The sequence below is a fragment of the Belonocnema kinseyi genome, chromosome 9 (assembly GCF_010883055.1).
Source record: "Belonocnema kinseyi isolate 2016_QV_RU_SX_M_011 chromosome 9, B_treatae_v1, whole genome shotgun sequence".
NCBI classification, from domain to species: domain Eukaryota; kingdom Metazoa; phylum Arthropoda; class Insecta; order Hymenoptera; family Cynipidae; genus Belonocnema; species Belonocnema kinseyi.
Window position 1 is genome coordinate 84,167,867 of NC_046665.1, and position 23,448 is coordinate 84,191,314.

The 23,448-nt window shown below is 27.3% G+C and overlaps 2 protein-coding genes across 4 annotated transcripts in view; one reads left to right on the forward strand and one right to left on the reverse strand.

Moving 5' to 3' along the window:
- The window catches only part of LOC117179422, a 57,577-nt gene that overhangs the window by 7,004 nt on the left and 27,125 nt on the right, over positions 1 to 23,448 (forward strand). For 2 of the 3 annotated variants that reach the window (XM_033371192.1, XM_033371191.1), the window contains exons 3-5: positions 1,679 to 2,152; positions 6,386 to 6,602; positions 6,937 to 7,320. In XM_033371192.1, the coding sequence (XP_033227083.1) occupies positions 1,679 to 2,152; positions 6,386 to 6,602; positions 6,937 to 7,192 (947 nt within the window). In that variant the 3' untranslated portion in view covers positions 7,193 to 7,320. Of the gene's footprint in view, positions 1 to 1,678; positions 2,153 to 6,385; positions 6,603 to 6,936; positions 7,321 to 23,448 lie in introns of those variants that run through there. The other variant, XM_033371193.1, reaches the window with a different exon arrangement.
- On the reverse strand, positions 10,985 to 20,226 carry LOC117179421. Its single transcript, XM_033371190.1, has 3 exons — positions 20,107 to 20,226; positions 19,828 to 19,958; positions 10,985 to 12,718 (listed from the first exon to the last, which is right to left on the reverse strand). The coding sequence occupies exons 2-3, from the start codon at positions 19,955 to 19,957 to the stop codon at positions 11,589 to 11,591; spliced, it is 1,260 nt and encodes a 419-aa protein (XP_033227081.1). The 5' UTR covers position 19,958; positions 20,107 to 20,226; the 3' UTR covers positions 10,985 to 11,588.

Consider the following 23,448-nt stretch of genomic DNA (forward strand, 5'->3'; position numbering starts at 1 on the left):
CTGCTCTAATTGTATCTTTACTTTCTTTAACTAATCGTTTAAGTCTCCTGTTTTCGCGTCTATAATCATTTCTACGTCTACTTATTTCCTCATTGCTAAGACTTGCGATGTTCAAAGTTTTCTTGTACGCTTCACTTTTTGCTTTTTGGGCAGTCTGAATTTCATCATTCCACCACGCATTACCAGACATTCTTCCTACAACTGCGGTACCACACACTTCGATCGTGCATCTAACAAGGATATCCCGTAACATTGTCCAGGCGCAAATGGAAGCTACTAACATTTTCAAACTGAACAATTTTTAATTAAATGCAGCTATACTGCAAAATACATTTTTTAACTTTTATCAATTGTAGAGTTCAAAGATTCAGATTCAGTTCTAAATATATAATTCCACGTTAAAATTTTCATTGCTCTAAAGTCTAAATTGAAGAATCAATCAATGAATAAAATTTTTCAAAATTATATCATTTAAAACGATTTTAAGCTAGAAACATTAAAAATTGAACGATTACATTTTTTTATAAACTGAATACTTCTTAAATTAAAAGTTAAATTATTTACATTTTAAATGGTTAAAAAATCCTTAGAATGCTTCCAAATTTTATTTGAAAATCTTGAAACATCTGCATGTTGTTTGCATTTTTTTTCTTCAATTTTTTTATTATTTTTGAAATTATTTCAGAACTTCTAAACATCCTTAAAAAGGAATACAATTTTTTCTAAATTTCTTTTTAAATTCTGCCAAATTAAAGAAATTTCCATAAAATCTTCCACATTCATTTTTCATAATTTTGTAAATATTTCTAAATCTTTTTGAATAATCACTAAAAATTATCTTTTCAAAATAAAAATTGTTATTAATTTTCATAGGAAATGTTTTTTAATTTTCTGAAGCCATTTCAAATTCTTATAAATCTTTTAATTTTTTTTTCGATATCTGCCAAAATCTATATTTTGGGGGTACACGTACACACTTTGTTCGAATAGAACAATTAAAATTTAGTTTTTAATATTTAATTACAATTACTGATTGTAAATAAACAGTCAGATATTTCTAAATATTAAGTCATTCTTAATTTTCTTAATTAAAAAATTTCAAATTGAATGATGTAAAAATGGAATATTTTAGACTGAAATAATATTTGAAATTTAATAAAAGCCTTTGTGTATGAATATATTATTTTGAAATTATTTTAATATAAGAAGATAAAATAAAATTTTGTTTTCAATTATTATTCCAATTCATGGACTTTAGAGATAAATTCAAGAAAAGAATAATGAAGTTGTGAGTATTATTTAATCAATCAATGGTGCTAATATATTTAAGAATATCTTGTAATGTAATTAGTCCAAATAAGAATTGAATCCCTAGAAATATTAATATAATATTTATTTTTATTGTATTCTATAATATTTATACATGTTTATATAATATATCGATTGTTTTAAAGATAGCCAAATATTTGAATGGCTCCGTACTATGAAAAATTATACTTGTAATAAATTTGAGAAACCTACTGGAAAAACCTGAAAGTATCAGGAAATTTTTTTCTAGGATTTCAGTAGACACTGTTATCCCTGTAATAACATGGACGTATTTTTACTGACACAGATTTATAATTTCTAACTTTATTATCGACCGATTTTTATTCTCGAATAAATAATTACGTTTCAGCAACATCTCTTGGCGAGATTCACCACACAAATCCAAACCGAATCAAGAACTTCCACCTCTCCAGAGTTTTTCGTTACCCAGAAGCTCCACCTTTACCCCTGCCAACTAATATATCCGAAATTTTCGCCAACGAAACAAGTCGTTTTACACCAGAAAGGGCTCGTGATATTACGACTCCAGTTTTGCTTTACAGTTCCAGCAACCACAAACAATTTGCAGCAGGATCAAAAGGATCAAGAGCTTCTTTTGATATCGACAACTCAAATTGGACGAGTACAAGTCCACAAGATTCACATGTGGAATCCTACGACTGTTTCGGTGCCGTTAATCTGAACAGTTCTATGCAGACCAATGTCCCGAAACCCTTTAATTCGACTGGAAAATGTACTTATTTAAACATGCCTGGGGGTCAGTGGGTTAGAAACGGCACATACATTGCCGATTCTCAGCTTCTCGAACGAGATAACAAAAATGGTTCGTTTTAATATGATTTCTTGTGAAAATATCAAATCCGTCCATTTTTTTGTGCATGAAAATTGGAATGGTCCTTATTTTTGAAGATTTAAAATATTGGGCTCCATGTCGATAATTTCGTGAGGTTAGACGAGAAAAAATGCGCCCAATCTGATAATATTTTGGGGTGGACATATCAATTTTTGAGTAATTTAATTTCTATATTTTTTTAACGGCGTAAATTTATTGGAAAATAGTGAAAAAGTCGATCCTTATTGAAAATACTGATGTCGTAACTTAAAGCGAAAATTTGGTGTAAATATTTGCTTTTATTTGAAAAAGTACCTTTAGTTTCACCAAAAAATTCTGAATTATCAAAATATTTTCTGCATTGGCTCATTACTTTATTGCTATACATACAGGTTTAAATATGAGATTTTCTCAAAGTTCTCTTAATGAGAAGTGCAACTTAAATTATATCGCCATAAAGGTAAGAACTTTATTTTTGAAATTTTTCGACCTTTTTTCAAGAACTGGGTGTCTATTCAGCTGGAAAACAAGAAAAGGAGGAACAAATTTTTTCGAGAACGTGCTTCAATTTTTTTCTTATTCATTATATAAATTTAAATAACAGTGTTTCTTTATTGGTAAAAGTAGCTTTATATTATTGAATTTAGCTATTTTGCTAAAAATATATCCTTTTAAGCTGAAAATTCAACAATTTTTTGGTTAAAAATTGAAATTTGCAGGTCAAACATTGATTTTTTTGGTAGAAAATTCGTCGTTTTAAATTTAAAATTCCACAATTTGGTTGAAGTTTGTCCTTTCAGGTTAAAAATTAAACAGTTTGGTTAAAAATTGAACTATTTTGATAGAAAATTCGATTATTTGATTGAAAATTAACATTTTTATTAAAAACTCATATTTTCAAATTGAAAATTCAACTGTTTTGTGACAAAATCGTGTTTTTTTGCTTGAAAATTCAATAATTTGGTTTATATTTTTTCTCTATAATTTTTAAAAACCTTTCTTTGTAAGAAATTTAACTTTTATTGTTTAAAATTCGTCTTGGTTTTAAAATTCATCTTTTTTGGTAGAAATATCATGTTTTTTAGTAGAAATTTCTTTTTTTTTTGTTCAATTCAACTGTTTTTTGTTTAATGTTAAATTATTTTTTATTTGAAATATTATCTAATACGTTTGTTGTTAACAATTTCTTTGTTGAAAATTGATCTTTTTAGTTGAATGTTCATGTATTTTCTTGAAAGTTTGTCCTTTTTGGTAGAAAATTAATTTTTCTGTGTTTGAATTGGATTTTCTTTGTTAAAAAAATAGTAAAGAATTCATCTGTAGCTGAAAATTCATTTTTTTTTTTTTTGATAGAAAATTAATGTTTCTTCCTGAAAATTGATTTTTTTTTTTGGTTGAATATTAATTTTTTAAGTTTTTTTCAATTAAAAATTCAACTACTCTTGATTAACTATTAACTATTTTTGTAGAAAGTTCGATTATTTGATTAAAAATGAACCTTTTTGTTGAAAACTCATATTTTAAAATTGAAAATTCAACTTTTTTGTAAAAAATTCTTCGTTTTTGCTTGAAATTTCAACAATTTGGTTGATAATTTTTCATTTTAATGCTTTTAAAAACTTTCTTAGTAGAAAACTTAGCTTTTTTTGTTAACAATTCGTCTTGGTTTTAAAATTGATCTTTTTTGGTAGAAGTATCATCTTTTGTGGTTAAAATTGTCTTGAAAATTCCTCCTTTATGATAAAAATGAATCTTGTGGGGTGAAATTTCATTTTCTTTGCTACAAAATACGCAAAAAATTCATCTCTTTAGTTCAAAATTCGTTTTTGTTTTTTGGTAGATAATTTTTTTACTGATAATTAATCTATTCCAAATTCAACACTTTGGTTGAAAATTTAACTATTTTGCTGACCATTTATATATATATAATTAGTTTTTTTTAATTTAGTTAATTAGTTTTCTAACTGAAAATGTAACTTCAATTTTTGCTATAAATTTTTTTTTTTTAGTTGAAAATTTAACTATATAGTGAAAAAATCAACTATTTGGTTAAAAATTTTCCTATACTGTTGTAAATGCAATATTTTTACTTGAAAAGTTAGTACTTTACGACTTTGGAATTTTCAATAGGGAATTTTCCAAAATTTAGATGGAAATTAAAAATAAAGTTGCAAATCGGGGGCGGCACTTCTAAATAGGATCCAATTGAGTTCAAAATTCGTGAAAATTTTTTCTCGCATGACTACTCGAAATTATCAACATGTAGGGCTATTATAAAAAAAATCTTACAGAATAAGGACCATCTTCATGAAAATTCACAAATAGAGTAGCATAAAATAAATATTGAATTAGTAATGGAGTTGGTAATCGTCGTATGTTTAATTTCCTCAAAATAATTTTGAATATTCAGACATGACAGGGATAACAGTTTTCCCCCTATTTTCCTGCATTTTTCATATTCTCGAAAAACTTAACCCCTTTCTCTTTAAATGTTTGAAAATACAATATTTGAATTATGCGGGAAATTCTTTGAAATTTGTGAATTTATGTTCATTTTATATTTGAAAAAAATTATATTCAAAACTAGAATATGCTGCCACGTATATTTTTATTTTAGCTTACAGAATTATTGTTTTGATCAAGCTTTATAATTGAAACTAGTAAATCTGAAAATAATTTTTATGAAAATGTAAAAAAGCACGATTAAAAAAAATTTCAGGCAGAAATTAAAAATTTTTTGAACTTGTTAAACATGTCAAAATTGGAAATTGTTGTCCAACATGAAATGGGAATAGTTAAAAAATATATACAGTAATTATAAAAAAATATATTAGAAGGGGAACGCTTATTATTTTAATTGTACAAAATTAAATAATTTAAAAACTGATCATAGAAAATTAAAAAAAAGCTTTTTTATTTACAGGATTTTACAAAATATTAGGAAACTTCAAGTCAGTTTGAATTTTCCAGATTCTTTTTTGAAAACTTTGCAAATGTTTTGAAATAATTAAATTTTTTAAAAATATTCTTCTAATATTAATTTTTCAAAACAAAAAACAATTGGAAATTTTCCTAGAAATACAGAAAAAAATGTCATTCTCTTAAAACGTTTAAAGATTCTTAGAAAGCTTCTTTTTTTAAATCTCTATAAGCCTGTATCGAAAAAAATGAAATCTTTACAGGTTTTTAATTATTTTTTAATCGTATTAAATTTTTTCCAAAATTTGGTGATCTTGAAAAATTGCAGAAAAAATTTAAAACCTTCTACATTCCTTTTCGAAGTTTAAGAAAATGTTTTGAATTCTTGTTCAATTTTGTTTTAAAAATATATATTTTTTGTTTGTTAAAAAGTCATTTGATTTTTCTATGAATCTTCAGAAAATTTTATTATTTTCTTCAAACTTTTCAGAATTCTTAAAAATCTTCTTATTTTTTTTCGAATTCTTCAAATATATACATTTTTTTAATCTTATAAAAATTTGAATTATTTTTTACAAATTTTGTAAAATTTTTCGTTGCCGGTACCAACATTTTTTTCCAGTAATTTTGAGATATTGGGTGGCATCACTTTTTTTGACATAGGAAACTGTATAGATAAAATATTTTTTCCTGAATCTATACAAATTTAAGACTTTTCATATAAGAAATATTTTAGACGCTCAAATTTGAACTATATTTAATATGAGTTTAAGTTGGTAGAATTTTCAAAAGAGAATATATTCTTATGAGAACGATTTTAAACAGATAAAAATGATTTACTTAAAAATTTTATTTTTTACCGGACTTTTGTATGTCGCCTTGAATAAATTTTCAACGATCTACTTATATCCAATTATGTAAGGGCAGAAATAATAATGACTTTTTTATATTTTTTTGAGCTCCTTTTACACTCTGATCCTTGATATTATTTTAAAATAAGACTAGCGATATAATTATGAATTTATCTATTCTTGTCTTGAAAATATAATAGATACTATAATAATTAGATTCTCTAAACCTAGAATACCCACTAAGATTGTATTTTTATATTTCATTTTAAATAATAGTTCAGTCGTGTAAAAATAAGTCGACACCTTCAATCTTTCTCTTTTACTTGGCGTCGAGAAACGTGCAGAAACTGGAAAAAATAGATAAAATCAGTAGATAAGAAAGACATCTTATCCTTCTCGTTTTTCTCCTTTTTTAGCTAATTATCTACTTGTAGAATTCTACTCTATTCTCTAGGTCATACCAGTGCAAGAAATTACTCGACGGATAGCATAAGTTCAAATCAGACAAAAAGCTCTGAATCTGATACTTCTAAAATTGAAAAGGCAAAACTGATACTAACTAAAAAGGAGAGGTTCAGGATCGTGCTGAAAGATTACGGAAAGACTGTAACCATTTTTCATATTACAATTTCTCTCATATCACTTGGTGTGTGTTACGTCGCAGTCTCAAGGTTATTTATTTTTTAATATTTATTACAGTATTTCATTCATACAGTATTTGCACACATTAAATAAAATAATTTGTAAAAAAGGGACCGCATTTAAACTCCACTGGGATTCGAACCCATGACCTTTAGATTCCCGGACTTATTGTCACACGAAAGATCCTGTGTTCAAATCCCAGCGGATTTAAGAGACAGAAAAAAAAAACAAAAAAAAATGTTATTTAATGTCTTATTTAAAAATTATAAACTTGAGTACAAGTAAAATCGTAGATAAAAATGGAATATTTAAATACCAATTTAAATGCAGCTTTTCTAATGCAAGTTCTTTTATGAATTACAGTGGTGTCGATATGACAAACCTGGCAAGTGTCATGACTGAAAACAATAATGAATTAGTGCAAAAAATCATGGTTAACTCATCGACATTTGCTGTAGCTTATGGTGTCCATAAACTAATGGCTCCCATAAGACTCGGAATTACAATGACGGTGGTGCCTTTCCTGGTAAGATTTTTAAGAAAAAAAGGTATTCTGAAACATCCTGAAATTTCTAAGAAATTAAGAGAAGCGGGAATAAAAACCAAAGAAACTGGTTAATTAAAATATTGTTAATTAAAATATTGTTAATTAAAATTTGTATGTATAAATTCAGGTTAACACATCGAGTTTTTTCCCATAAGAAAAATTCATTTTTTAAATAAAATTATTATTTGTGGACTTGGAAACATTGTGATTCTTATTTATATAGGTTGGCTGCGAAACTTTATTTTTAAAATTCCCGAAATTTTCCTTGGCTAATTTTTCCAGACTATTGATCAACATTCTAATGTTGTACAAATTTTAATGGGAAATCTGAATTTAAAAGAATTCAATTCTTGAGAGTTCAAAACAATAAAAGTTCAATCAAAAAAAATTCAAATGAATTGAAAAAATTCAATTGAATTAAGTAAAATTGGAGGGGATTCATTCAGCAATTTTTTTAATGAGTTTAGAAAAATTCAAAGTAATTCGAAAGTAATTGATAAAATAATAAATTCAAATGAATTGCAACAAAATATTTGAACACGTGGGAATCTGTCACTTCTTGTGAATAAATTGTTTGAAATACATTAAAATATAAAATCCCGTGAAAATCTATGAAATCTTATCTTTCCTGAAATTCTAGAAAATTTATTTAAATATGATTTAAATAATAATGCTTTTAAAATCCCTGAAGATCAATGAAATCTTCAGAATTCGCATCAAATCCTGTGAAATCATTAAAAATATTAATAAACAAAAACTATTAAATCCTTTGAAATCCCGTAAAATTATTTAAATCAACTTAATGTTTGTTGGCATTTTTTTAAATTACCTAAGAATTTTCAAATTTTTAAAAAATTTAATAAATTTATTAAAAATTCGTTAGCTACTTCTAAAATGCCCTAAAATATTTGAAACCCTTAGAAATACCTTCAAATTATTGAATTCAAGTAAAAATTTGTTGAAATTTTTTAATCTCTCACAATTTTTCAAAGTTCTAAAAAATCTTTTTAAATTCCTTGAAATTTGTTTACTCTCTTGAAAATTCCTTCAAATTTTATTAAACTCTTAAAAATGCTAAAAAAAATTTAATATTCTGAAAATGCCTTTGAATCTTTTAAAATACCCTCAAATATTTCGAAATCCCTTGAAATTATTGAAATCAATTAAACATTTGTTGGATTTTTTTAAATATCTAAAAAATACTAAATCCCTTGAAATGTTTTAAATCTCTTAACTGAAATGCCCTTCAAATTATTACAATTACTTGGAAGTACCCTGGAATTTTTACGCATTCGGTAATATATTTAAAATCCTTGAAAATCTCTTGAAATTGTTGAAATCTTTAGAGAATCCTTTAGAATCTTTTTAAACACACTAAAATATTTCAAATCATTTCAAATCTTTTTAAATCCCTTCACATTATTGAAATCAGTAAAAAATTTGTTGTCATTTTTTTAAATATCCTCAAATTTTTTTAAATCTTTTGAAAATGCCTCAGAAGTTTGCAAATATCTTGAAAATTATTTGGAAATTTTTAAAATGCCCTCAAATATTTGAACCCCTTAGAAATCTCTTCAAATGATTGAAATCAATTAAAAATTCGTTGGATTTTTTTAAATTGCCTAACCATTTTTTAATTTACAAAAAATTATTATTTTTAATCCCTTGAAGCTTTTTTATCTCTGGGCTTAAACCTTCTTTAAATGTTTACAGTCACTTGAAAATACCCTGGTCTTTGTAAACATTCCGTAAAATGTTTTAAATCGTTTAAAAATATCTTGAAATTGCTTAAATCCTTAGATAATCCATTGCAATCTTTTAAAATATACTAAAATATTTCAAATTATGTGAAATATTTTGAAATCCCTTCAAATTACGAAATCAGTTAAAACTTCGTTGGAATTTTTTTAAATATTCAAAAAGTTTTCATATTTTAAAAAAAAACTTTTAAAATCTTTGGGCACTTTCTAAAGTGCTTTATTAAAATTCCTTTAAATCATTGAAGTCAATTAAAAATTCGTTGAGAATTTTTAATTCTCTGCAATTTAAAAATTTTTTTAAATCTTTGGAATTTTGGCAATCTCTTAAAAATGCTTTGAAATTTTTTTAAATCTCCTAAAAATGACTTAGAATCTTTTAAACTGCCCTCAAATAATTCAAACCCTTCGAAATCCCTTCAAATTATTGAAATAAATTAAAAATGGGTTGAATTGTTTTTAACCCCCTTACAATTTTTACGTACTACATTTTTTTTTTAATTCCTTGAAATTTTTTCAATCTCTTGACAGAAACTCCCTTCAAATTATTCCAATCGCTTGCAAAACCCCTGGAGTTTTTAAACATTCTGTAAAATGCTTAAAGTCCTTTAAATGATTGAGACCACTTTCAAATGTCTTGAAATTTGTATACCCTATCGCCATACACTTCATTCGAGCACCCATAAACCGCACACAAGTGCGAATTGGGATTTCACGATTTTAGCAGCCGATATATTTATAAATGAAAAAATGCTCAAAATATATGGGTAGATATAAGATGTTAGAGTCAAATTTCCCGTAAAATACACTGGTGCAATTTAAATTGACAAAAAAATATATGTTATACAAAAAAATGGTTAAAATCAATGATGTTCTTTTAAAAAGTCGTATTATTTACATTTCAATAAAATCCAACAAAACTAAGGCAATGTATTAGTTAATAATTTGTGTTTCAAAAAGAGAATTTCCTGCTTTTATAGTAAACAAAAACAGTTAATTTTGTCCAAAAAGATAAAAAATTGCGTTTGCTATATTGAAAATAACATTTTCTTTCTCATTTTTTTGGGCCTCGAAAAACGATCTATAATTTTTGAGCCCCTAGGCGCATTTAGAAGAAAGTAAATGGAAAATATTCGTATTTTTATCCTCTTTAATATAAGCTTGACTAGATTCATTTTTATCGAGCCGTTCACAATTTACGGGGGCTTTCGTTAAAAACATCGCTTTTTGCAAATAGAATAAGGATCTACGATGTTTTTACCGAAAAACGTCATAACTTTGTAGAGCTCAATACAAATGGATCAGGTCGAGCTTATTTTAAAGAGGATAAAAATACAAATATTTTTCATTTAATTTCTTTCAAATCCGGAGAGTGGTTCCAAAATCACAAACGGTTTTTCATGAAAAAAAAATGATTAAAAAAAAGTTTTTTTTTCAATGTAGCAAACGCAATTTTTAATCTTTTCGGGCAACTGTGAGAGTAAATATATTAACAAATAATAAAATAGAATGAAACCATTTATTTATTATAAACAATATTTAAAATAATAAAGTTATAGTAGGTATTTGGTAATGTATTTCGTGTTATAAACAACGACGTTTCGTCCACTAAACGCAGGGCCTCATCAGGTTAATCTAATTTTTCATGCTACAGACAAAACAAAAGTTTCTGTTTTACTTTTACCCATGGCAAGGCAGTTTTTATTTAAGTACAATAAATATCATGGTGGGCCATGTTTTTTTTAATTTATCTCTTTCATTGCACATTTTTAATTTGAAATTTAACTATTCCATTGTCTGTTGAAAATTGATATTTTTTTAATAGAAATTTCTTGATAGTAATTCATTCATCACATTGGATTAAAATCTAACTAATTCGTTGAAAATATACATTCTTTTAATTAAAATAGATTTTTTCATTGAAAATATTAATATTTCGATGGAAAGTCGTCTTTTAAAAATAAAAAATGATTATTTTAAGTTAAAAGTTTAACTACTCTATTGTTTGTGAAAACCTGTTTTTTGTTAGATATAAAAATTCATGTATTTTGTAGAAAATTTGTCATTTTGACTTAAAAATTCACGTCTTCAATTGAAAATTAATCTTTTCCATCTTTTGTGGAGAAAGTTTATTATTTGATAGAAATTGAATCTTGAAATTGAATCACCTCTCTGGTTGAAAATTAAATTTTTCTTAGAAAATTCCACTCTGTTGTCAAAATTGGGACTTTGTGGTAGAAATGTCATTTTCTTGGATAAAAATGCTTGCCATGGTTGAAAGTAAAAAAGAAATAACAGATCACAAATCTTAAAAATTTGATAACGAGAAATTTAATAATGTTCTATATGTTTGCAATGTTTAGCTTATAAAAACTGAATTATGCCCACATCTACGTTTGTATTGTTAATAAAGGAATGGAAGATTAAATTATAATACAGGATCAAAAAACCCAGTGGGCACAAAATTTGGCGACGTCTTTACGACATCATATGTCTATGTCGTTTCGGTGTCTTTGCGATATCGTAAAGACATCGTCAGATCATATGACTTATTTACGATATCGTAAAGACACCTTAACGACATGGCCATATTTTGTGCCCACTGGAAGCGTACCATCATTTTATTATCACCAAATCTTGGTCGAAAACCATAACATCAACTTAAATATGTAAAATAATTTTAAAATACAAAAATATAAAATTATTTAAAATTAATTTGCGGCAGAACATTCGACGCAAATAGCTGTGCGATGATCATCGCACATTCTGCGTAAGCAGTTCGGGCACTTCATGCGTGTTCGGCCAACTGCATTGCTATCGCACAAGTGACACTTTGACCTTGTATTTTCTTTGATGACGCTCACAACTGCTGGCACGTGCTCATCGATTTCTAAAAGTTTACGTATGATTTTTTTTATCGAAGCGCGTATCGTAGCAATGCCTAAACGTCGCCGAAGATGCGGTTCCACCAAGCCAAATGCTAATTTTTTCAGAAATTTTTTTCGAGAAAGTCGTGGATTATCAGCATTCAAGTTATATGCAACTCTGGCATTTACAGCAGATTGGTCTAGCATGTTGTAGAAAAACCGTAAGGGCCATCTCGCAGTACGGCGAGCAGTAGAAAACTCATGAGACTTTTCACCAAACGTATCAGTGGCACCCTTGTAACAATTATACGACATTATTATTTCCGGTTTATGCTGCTCGTCGATTGTGCAGTTATTAGCCGGCTCGAAATTATTTGTACAGTTCTGTATAAAAATATCCCAAATTTCTCTTATCGGTGCAAGTTTATCAGTGGCTCGACGTTCCGATCTCGTATTTTTATCATCAAATCGCAAAACGCGATTCAAAAATTCAAATCTCTTTCCCGACAATGTGGCCCGATAGATTCCGCGACCGAATACATCATCCCACATGTCTTTGACGCATGATTCATTCTCTTTGAAGTAAGCACTGTAAAAACAAAGGCCTAAATACGCGCACAATTCTTCTTTGTCAATCTTTTTATGAATACTTTGACATTGATGTTCCTTACTTATAAGTAAACACATAACGCGTTCGATTTCTTCATTCGTATGAATTATAATTTTATCTAAGATCGCATCATCGAATAATACCCGAAACGCTTCGACCGGAGTTTCTACGTCCATATCATCGTTTTTTGTATTCGTAGAGAAATTCGGATTCCCACTTGAACGACTGCCGCGACAACTCTGCCTATCTGCACCTTTATTAAGACGACGTTGCTTCGATGCAGGCTCCGTTTCCAAATCGAATTCGTCATCATCCTCATATTCTGTGATGACATCCTCTCCTTTCACTTTTTCAATTTCGCTATCTAATTTATGACAATTTTTTTAATATCAATATGAATAAAAGTACTTTATCTGAAGCTAAAAGATCAGTGTTAAAGATATTAGCGACACCCAGTGGCCATAAAATTCAGCGACGTCTTTACGACATCGTTACGACATATTTACGACATCATATGTCCATGTCGTTTCGGTGTCTGCGATATCGTAAAGACACCGTCAGATCATACGAATTATTTACGATGTCGTAAAGACACCTTCACGACATGGACATAGGATGTCGTAAAGTTGTCGTAAAGATGACACAGCATACAGTTAAATTTTATATGCATGGCAAAATTTTGTTGCATGCTAGAGGACAAAGACCCCCCCCCCCCTTTTTGTTCCAAATCCGAAAAAAGAAATACCCTAATTTGTTTATTTTAACATGTGCCGGTTTTGACATGAAGTTTCCCATGTAAAATGCATGGGGAAAAATCACTTTTTTGAGTTTTTAGAACAATCTTGTAGGGTTTAAAAAAATGTGACGGGAAAGTATGGGAGCCTGTAGAGAATTATCCAACGAAGAATTTCATCTATCAGACATATGGGTTTGACACCCCTTACACACCCCCACGAGTACCTGAAAACTACCCTTAAAACCAAAAATGTCAATTTTTCATGAAATCGACCTTTTGAACACTGTATTCTCGTATTTTTTTTACTTAAAATTATTAATATTGGTCTAGTGGATATATTTGTTATCATTGGTTAATTAATTTTCAATTACCTAAAGAAATGGAATTTGTTTAAACAATTTTTTTTCTCGAAAATTAGTTTTTTCCCATAAAAATTATTACTATTAGCCTAGTAGGATATTTGTTCACATTGGTTAATGAATGTTTTATTATTTAAACAAATGGGATTTGTTTGAACAATTTTTTTGAAATTTCGTATTTTTCCTTAAAAATTATTACTATTCGTCTAGTGGAATATTTATTAACATTGTTTGATTAATTTTATTTTAAAAAAATTTGTTTAATAAAAATGATCACTTAAATATTACTGATAAATTAATTATTATTAAACTAATTATTAATTATTACTGATAAATATTCCACTAGAGCAATAGTAATCATTTTTAGAGAAAAAAAATTTTACATGGGAAACTTCAAGTCAAAACCGGCACCTGTTAAAATCGAAAAATAACAAAATAAAAAATTAGGGAATTTCTTTTTTCGGATTTGAAATGAAATTAGGGGGATCGTTGCCCTCTAAAAAATAAAAGAATTTTTGAGCCACCCTAATATACACATTTTATTACGTTAATATCAAAATTTCTATGACAGCTTGCGCGCGTATATAAAACATGCGTATATAAAAGTAATCTAACAGCTCAGCGACGCACAGTGGGAGGAATCGGGAATTCACTGTTCATAATCCACTACAGCCTACAATTCTTGACCAATTTTTATGTTTTTTTTTAATGCTCAGAATTAAATTCTCCATAACGTCATTAGGCCCGATTTTTTAACTTCGCTTCGTGGAATGTATCATTTAAACAGATAGAACGTTAAAATTTGACATTTTACGAATATTATTTTTTTTATAAGTATTGTTTTTCTCATCAACCAACTTTCAAATTAATTCTAAATTACAAGAAATAGCTGCAGAAAAATTTAACTGTTAAATATTTTCGTTGTTAATAACAATATTCTAAACAAATTAAAAATGTTAGCGTTTTCCATCGAAAGAGATTATTTTTTCTGCTAAATCATGTTGCAGTTTTCTAAGTGGTTATAATTCATCAAGAAAGTGTGGCAATAACTCGCTATTGTCATTGTTATAAACAATGTTTTAAATAAACAGTCATCTGTAGCAACTTTGCAACTGAATAAGCGGGTTTTTCGTCATGATTATTTCAATGCATCTCGATTGTAGTGCTTAATTAAGTAACTTTCTCAGTAATTATGCGTTTAAATTATAATTAAATAATAATAGAGAATTGCGACTCTCTTGTGATGTCTGTTGACGCAAATGAAATTTTCTCTTAAGTTTAAGGTTAAATGGATTTTCATTTGTCTCAAAAAGAGTCTTTTGACAGAAAACATTATTCATTCGCGACAAACTTCATCTAATCTACCAGCCAAATAATTCTGTTTTTTGTGAAAAAGAATTATTACAAAAATTAAAATTAAAAAATAACTCCAATGAGATTCATTGAAGGAAGAAATTTTTCTAATATAGTATTATAGTATAGCAAAATAACATTGCAAATAGTTTTTCTTTTATATTTTGTTTCCATTTCACAATTCTCTATTATTATTTACTAATCATTTTAATTCAGAATTACTGAAAAAGTCACTTAATTAACCACTACTATCGAGATGCATTTAAAATAATCTTTACGAAAAAACCGCTTATTCAGGCGCAAACTTGCTACGGATGACTGTTTACTTAAAATAATGTTAATAACAATAACAATAGCGACTTTTTGTCACACTTTCTTGATGAATTATAACCACTTAGAAAACTGCAACATGATTTAGCACAAAAATGATTTTGTTCTTATGGAAAGCGCTAAATTTTGGAATTTGTTTATAATATTGTTATTAACAATACAAATATATAATATTTGTATTTTTTCGCAGCTATTAATTATAATTAAGAATTAATTTCAAAGTTGGTTGATGAGAAAAACATTTTCGAAAAAAATAAAATAACACAATTTGTTATTAGAATATTTACAATAGTGGTAATTGTTAACAAATAGTTATTTTCCATTCTTAATACTACTTCTACGAGATATTTAAGCATTTGTAATCAAGATGAAGTTTTTTTTGTGGTAGAGCCACTGTATGAAAGTAAATTCGTCAAGAATTGTTGGCTGTAGTGGATTATGAAGAGTAAATTCCTGATTCCTCCCACTGTACGACGTTTTAGTGGTATTTTTATCTTTTATTATATTTGTATATATATTTGAAGAAACCGTGGTCTAAAACTGTTAATCAACAGATTGATTTTTTTGTATTTTCTGAATCATTTTTTATATGCAATTAATATCCCACAAAAGAAACGGCAAAATTCATTTTAGTTTTCTTTTTATATTGATTTCGAAAATCGCGTTTTGGTATCTAAAGCATAGGTCCGTGGACCAAACCTGTTAACTGCTTATGACCTCTTATGAGGAAGCCGTGTTTTTTTCTCACTTTGGCTCAGTTTAATCGTAGAATAGGGCAGCGAGGCTCATGTCAGTGGCTGTGTACCGTTAAGTGTATGTGTGTGTAGAAAGTTATTTGTGACTAATTTCACGTTATCTTACATGTTGTCTACAGACCGCTGTAAAGACGAAGGTGAGCGACGCGTCTCGATTACTAACACTCAGCAAATTTTTGAAATAAATTATTTTAAATGTTTTCAGGCTCATCTATGTTCGACATGCAATTCCAAACATTTTGACATATAAAACTTTCCCGCAGCTTGAAAAACAACGCAAAGAAGATAACAGGTTTAGACTGCTGGACCCCTTGTAGATAAAATATGAATAGCTTTCACTTGTCATATAACGTTGAACAAAAAACTTTTTGCGGCTTTAAAAAATATTGAAAATTACAAAATTAAGAATGATTTTCCTTCACCGTGCTAAATTTCGGAAATTTCAATTAACAGGTTTAGACCGCGGACTCTTCATTTGTATAATCATTTATAATATTAGATCGTAACTTTGGTTTTAGAGTTTTTATTCTAGAACAGACAGTGGCACACAAAATTTATTAGGGACGCAGTGTAGGTATGTAGTTTAAATAAGGAAATTATTCCAAACATGATAAAAAAAACAGTCTTAAATGTCTTTGGTAATTTTTGCATAAAATAAAAAATTTTTGTTGCCCTTACAATAATTAAAGAAAATAATAAAATTTGTAATATGTTTTAAAAAAGAAGTGTAGATATTCTATATAATGATTGGAAAAATTAATCAAATTTGTAATATAATATAAGGGTCCAGTACAATCTTAAGTAATAATAAAATTTTGTTACTTTGGTATAGTTCTCAGAAATTAAAAAATAGATTTTCCTTATGATAGTAGGGTGAAATTATTTGTTATAAGAGCAAATAAAATGTTGAGTTCTTTAAGAAAAGAACAAAAAAATGTCCGGTCATTTTCTGATTTTTTCTCCGATTCGCAAACATTTTTCACTGTCAATGAAATTAAAAAATTCGAACTCTAAAGCTAACGAAGTTTCCATTTCAAGTAATAAAAACTTTTTATATTAAAAGTTAAATTATTTTTATTTTACATAGTTCAAAATTAATTAAAAATGTCAACACTTTACTCCAAAATTTTTTAAAATCTACCTGTTTTTTTTAATTCAAAAAGATAAAAAATCCTTTTCAATTTTCCTTGGATTCTTAAGAAAATGTTTTTTATCATCTTGAAGCCTCTCATAATTCTTAAAAAACTTTTTAATTCCTATTTTTAAATCTGCAAAAATTATATTTTGTTTCAAATTAGTTTGTGGGCTATTTGCACCGAAAATTCGTTTTGAATAGCCGGATTTCGCTTCAATGATTTTAAATGATTGTAAATTTTTAATTAATTTTGAATCTTTTCAAACTTCTAAATATCTTTTAAACTTACTCGCACTTTCCATAGGTGTTCAATATTTATTTATACATCAAAATTCAACGATTTTACTTATAAATTAAAAATAACTTTAATAGAACAATTAAAAATGTAACGGTTAATGTTTATTTTTTTCATTAGTTTTGAATATTTGATTTATAATTACTGATTTTGAATGAACAGTCAAATATTTCTAAATATTAAACCATTGCTCTTTTTCTTAATTAAAAATTTTTTCATTTTCAAATTGTAGATTAAAAAACAATTTTTGAAGTGAAAGTCAAAGATTTTTGAATTACGCATGGTAATGTGCATGATATCAGGATTGAAAAAAGATAACAATTCATCTAATTATTTTAAAAAACGGTTGAAATCAAACTTGAACAGATTTTTTTTCTAAAAATTTGTCAACCTTCTCGTCTGATTTTTAATTTATTTTTTCAATTTTGTTATAAATAAATAAATATAACGAAAAAATGACAATTTTTTCTATTTGGCGTTCCCGGTGCTCGTCAATAGTAGGAAAATTGTTGTAATCGCCGACGTTTCATAGATTTACATTAAATAAAAATACGGTTTTTAAAATTATATTGCAAAAAAATTTGAATGGAAACAATATTTTAATGAAAACAATTTCTCTTAAGACTATTCTTGTTAATATTATAAATAAGTTTAATTAAAAAATTCATTATTCAGGCATCTGTCATGATGTCAATTTTTAAAAATTAGAAACCTCATGATAATTTCAGAAAATTCATAATTTGTTGATGAATTTTATAATTTTACCAAATAAATTTAAAAAACAAATGCATTATTCGAGCACGGAAAAATTCGTTTTTTTTCAATGCCACTCCTTTTAATTGGGAACATGATGATAATTTTAGCAACATCCATCACTATTTTATAATTTTTTTTAACCAATTTAATAAACAAATGCATTATTCGGGCATCTTTTGACAAAAAATTTTTTTTTCTCGAAGTCAGTCCTTTTAAGTGAGAAATTAATGTTAATTTCAGCAACATTCACAATTGGTTCATAAATGTTATGATTTTTTAAACCAATTTTATAACCAAATGCATTATTTGGGCATTTTTCGACGAAAAAAACACGTTTTTTTTTCAATGTCAGTTCTTTTAATTGGAAACTTTACGATAATTTCAGTAACATTCATAATTAGTTGATTAATTTTATGCTTTTTTAAAGAAATTTAATTAAAAAATCTCCGTCGACAAATGCCCAAATAATGCATTTGTTTAAAAAATCCTAAAATTTATCAACAAATGATGAATTTTCTGAAATTATCATGCGGTTCCTAATTTTTAAAAATTGACATAGAAAAAAAACGAATTTTTCTGACAACAAATGCCTAAATAATGCATTTTTTATATTAAATTTGTTCATAATATTAACAAGAATAGCCTTAAGAGAAATTTTTGAAATTAAAATATTGTTTCCATTAAAATTTCCTGCATTAAAACTTAAAAAAACGTTAAATTATTGAAAATGATACAAAACATATTTTCCACAAATAATTTGTTCATAAAAATTTTTTTTGTTCATTCTAGCATGATGGAATATCTTTATATAATGTAAATCTATGAAACGTCGGCGATTACAACAATTTTCCTGTTATTGACGAGCATCGGGAACGTCAAATAGAAAAAAGTGCCATTTTTTCGTCATATTTATTTATTGATAAATGTTATTATTGTTAAAACTAAATTAAAAATCAGACTGGACAACTTTCTTTGAAATTTTATCAGCATTTAAAAAAAAACATCCAAATCGGTCCACAGGTTCAGCCTGAATCGTATTTTGAACCAAATAATGAGTCGTTGTGTGGTTAGATTATTTAATTGAATTATTTATGCTGACCCTAAAGCCAAAATTAACATCCAATTAATATTATATACAATCGATTTCATCGAGGGTCATTAAATCCCCCCCCCCCCCCCCCCCCCCCCCCCCCCTGAGTACATTTATATATTTTATCATGTGAATATTAAAGTTTCCTGCCCTAACGAAAGAATCGAATAGGAATTCTTTCCGAACCAATCCGAAAAAATCTTTACATTTCATTCCATCCAAATCGGTCAAAAATTAATTCGATTCGATCCGGTTCAATCCGAACTAAATTTTCAATCCAAATTAATCCGACTCGGATTGAACTAAAACGATTTTCAATCCGAATTAATCCACTTCAATTCAAACTCGTATTCATTCGGATTGAAACATCAGAGTATATCGATTCCAGTTCAGATTAAATTGGATTGAAAATTTGGTTCGGATTGAACAGGATTGATTCGGATTAATTTTTAACGGATTTTGAGTTGAACGAAATGTAGAACTTTTTCGGATTGGTTCGAATTACCTCGGATTGGTTCGGATACAGATTCCGAAATGATTCGGAAGGAATTCCTACCCGTTACTTTCGTCACGACGGATACAGGAACGCGCGTATGTATAAACATGCTTACATAAGTTAACTATATAAAAATTCATTGAATTATCTAGCTATTTATCGAGTTACCTTCATCATTAGATACTAGAAATACACTTCCATCGTTACTGTTTTCAGAAAGACGTTCGTCTTCTGAATCCGACAAAGCCGCTGCTACTGCTTTCGCACTTCGCAGATTATTAGAGATTCGGGCACTCATTCTGAAACATTAATTAATAAACAATTATTTGTACAAGATTACAATTAAAAATACATTACGAAAATGTACAAAAACTGTTTTCATTTCAATGTATTTCAATAAATGTATTACAGTCCGTTCATATTGTAAAAATGATTAAATTTACTTACTTTTAATGACAATGCAAGTACCCAACAACAAAATTCACCACTGTTATGTTCAGAGTGGGCAACGGTGCTGCACACACTAACTGACGCTTACAGTAGACTAGTGCGAATGCGCACCAACGTCGAGTTTAATTCTTGCTACAGCTGCAGCCTGTATGTACATGGGAGTTGGGACTGTGTCAGGCAAACTTCCCACTCCGTCTCTTTCTTTCGCATGTAAAACGCCGGATATAAAGAAACGGAGTCGGCATTCTACGCGGAGCGTGCATCCATATATACTCTGTTCAGCGAGAGAATACTTTGTGTAAAAGACGAATATTTGTCCAGTTAACACAGATAATAAAAGTGTGAAGTTTAGGCGTATTTTATTGATTTAAAAATTTACACTTACAAAAATCTTTTCCTTCAAAGTGATTTACTCCGCCCTTGTCTGAAAAAAGCTGCAAGACAATCAGTATTCTCTCGCTGAACGGAGTATAGACACAGCCTACTTCCGCAGCCAATGCGTACTCAGTCGACATCAGAAATTTAATGCGTAGAATTATGTGATGAATACGCAAAATTCCAGCAAATTGAAAAATATGCTGGTGTGAATTCGCACTCGTGTATAAAGTGAGAGGGTTAAATATACCCTAAAATTATTTAAATCCTTGGAAATATCTGGAAATTTTTTGAAGCTCTAGAAAATTCCTTCGAATTAAAAAAAATCCCTTTTAAATCTCTGGATTGAAACCCCTTCAAATGATTGAAATCGCTTGAAAATACTTTAGAATTTATAACCATTCCGAAAAATGTTTAAAATCCTTGGAAATATTTTGAAATTGTTGAAATCTTTAGAGAATCAATTTAAATGTTTTAAAATACAACATGTGGTTTTTAAAACCCTTGTGGGTACAACAACTTGTGGTTTTTAATACCCTTAATCTTTTGAAATCCCTTCAAATTATTTAAAATCAATTTAAAATTCTTCGGAATTTAAAAAAATACTATAAAAGTTTACATTTATTTGAAATATCTCCAATTTATTAAAATCAATTAAAATACCTTGGATTTTTTTTTAATTCCATACAATTTTGCATACATTTTTGAATCGTTTAAAATCCTTTGAAACTTTCTAAATCTCCTGATTGAGACCCCTTCAAATTATTGAAATCACTCGGAAATTCCTACGAATTTTAAAAATAACCTTAAATGTTTAAAATCCTTGGAAATCTCTTGAAAATGTTTAAATATTTAGAGAATCAATTGGAATTTTTTGAGATACACTAAAATATTTGAAATATCTTCAAATTATTGAAATCATTTAAAAATTCGTTGGTATTTTTTTTTAATTCCTACAAATTTTTCGAATTTTTTAAAATCTTTTAAAACCCTTGGAATCTTTCTAAATCTCTCGATTAAGCCCCTTGAAAGTATAGAAATCACTTTAAAATTTTTTCAAATTAAAAAAAAAATTGTTTAAATATTCGGAAATCTCTTGAAATTTTGTTAAGCTCTGAAAAATTCATTGTACTTTTTAAAAATACTCTTGAAATATCCTTGTATATTTTAGAAATACACTTAAATGTTTAAAATCCTTGGAAATCTCTTGAAATTTTTTTAATCTTTAGAGAATCAATTGGAATCTTTTTAAATAACTAAAATATTTCAAATATTTTTAAATCCCTTCAAATTATTAAACTCGCATGAAAATTCCTTGGATTTTTTAAAAATACCATTAAATGTTTAAAATAATTGACAATATCTGGAAATTCTTTAAATCTTTAGATCAATTAAAAAGTCCTTGGAATCTTTTCAAATTCTGTAAAATTTGTCAAATCTTTTGAAATCTTTTAAAATACGTAGACAAATTTTAAAGCTCTTGAGAATGCCTCGGAATGTTGTAAAATATTTGAAATATTTGGAATTCTCTTGAAATTGTTTAAAGTTCTTGATAATTCCTTGGAATGTACAAAAAAACCCTAAAACCTTTAACAAAAATTGTAATGCATACCTTGAAATGTTTGAAGTCCCTCAATTCTTGTAATTAAATTCTTTGAAATTCATTCGAATATTATAAATTCCTATGAAATTACCTTAAAACCTAGAAAATGTATTAAAATACCTTGAGAGCTTTTAAAAGCCCTTGAAATCCTCGGAAATTTCATAAAATCACTTGAAATCTATTAATTATTTTAAAATTTTTTATTTAAAAATTTTTATTTTAAAAATATAGAACCTGTAAAATTGTTCCATATTCTCTTAAATTCTAGGAAACTACTTACAATCACATGCAAATTTTGCAATTACCTTAAAATCCTTAGAAATCCCTTAAAATGTATTTAATCTCTTAAAAATGTTCTGGAATCTTTTAAATGCCCTAAAATATTTAAATCGCGTTGAAATATTTGTTAACCCCTTAAAACGTTTTAAAGCTTTTGAAAATTCTATGGAAATTTTTACAATACCCCGTAATCTTTAAAATCCGTTGGATACCATCAAATCATTGAAATATATTTTAAATTCCGTGAAATCTGATCAAATACTCTAAAATATTTCAACCCCCTTGAAAGTTTTTAAAGCACTTGAAAATTGGAATTTTGAAAAATATTTCAAAATCGGAAAGTACATTTTTTAAACTGACATAAACTTTAAAAACCCAAATTATGCAACAAAATCGCTTCTTAATCTGAATACCTTCAAATTATTGAATTATGTGAAAAATTCCTTAGAATCTTTAAAAATACCCTAAAATATTGCAAATCCTTCGAAGCCCCTTGAAAGCTATTAAAGCTTTTGAAAATTCCATGGAATTTTAAAAATACCATATAATCTTTCAAATCCTTTGGAATACCTCCAAATTATTCAAATCTAATAGAAAATACCCTAAGATATTTCAAACCTTTTGAAATCCCATTAAATTCCTGAAAGCCATTGACAATTATTTGAAACATTTAAAAGTATCCAAAAATATTTAAAATCCTTTAAAATACCTTGAAACCTTTTAAACTTGAATTTTTTTTAAACATTCCTAATTTTTTAAAATCTTTTGGAATACCTTCAAATTATTGAAATATTTTAAAACATTTCTTGGAATATTTTTAAATGTCCTAAAATATTTCATAAAGCTCTTAAAAATTAGAACTTTTTAAAATGTTCTTAAATCTTCCAAATCTTTCGGAATACCTTCAAATTATTGAAATACATGGAGAATTTCTTGGAATATTTTAGAATGCCCGAAATTATTGCAAATCCTCTGAAGGCCCTGAAACGTTTTAAAATTTTTTGAAAATACCATTAAATTTTTTTAAATACTCTATGATCTTTAAATTCCTTTGAAATACCACCAAATTATTTAATAAAAAA

What these genes read in the sequence shown, in the direction of transcription:
- LOC117179421 (XM_033371190.1), bottom strand. Translation starts at nt 19,957, where the DNA reads ATGAGTGCCCGAATCTCTAATAATCTGCGAAGTGCGAAAGCAGTAGCA. An exon ending in TCTAGTATCTAATGATGAAG is followed by an intron (nt 12,719 to 19,827) that starts GTAACTCGATAA and finishes GTCATAAATTAG; the next exon opens with ATAGCGAAATTGAAAAAGTG.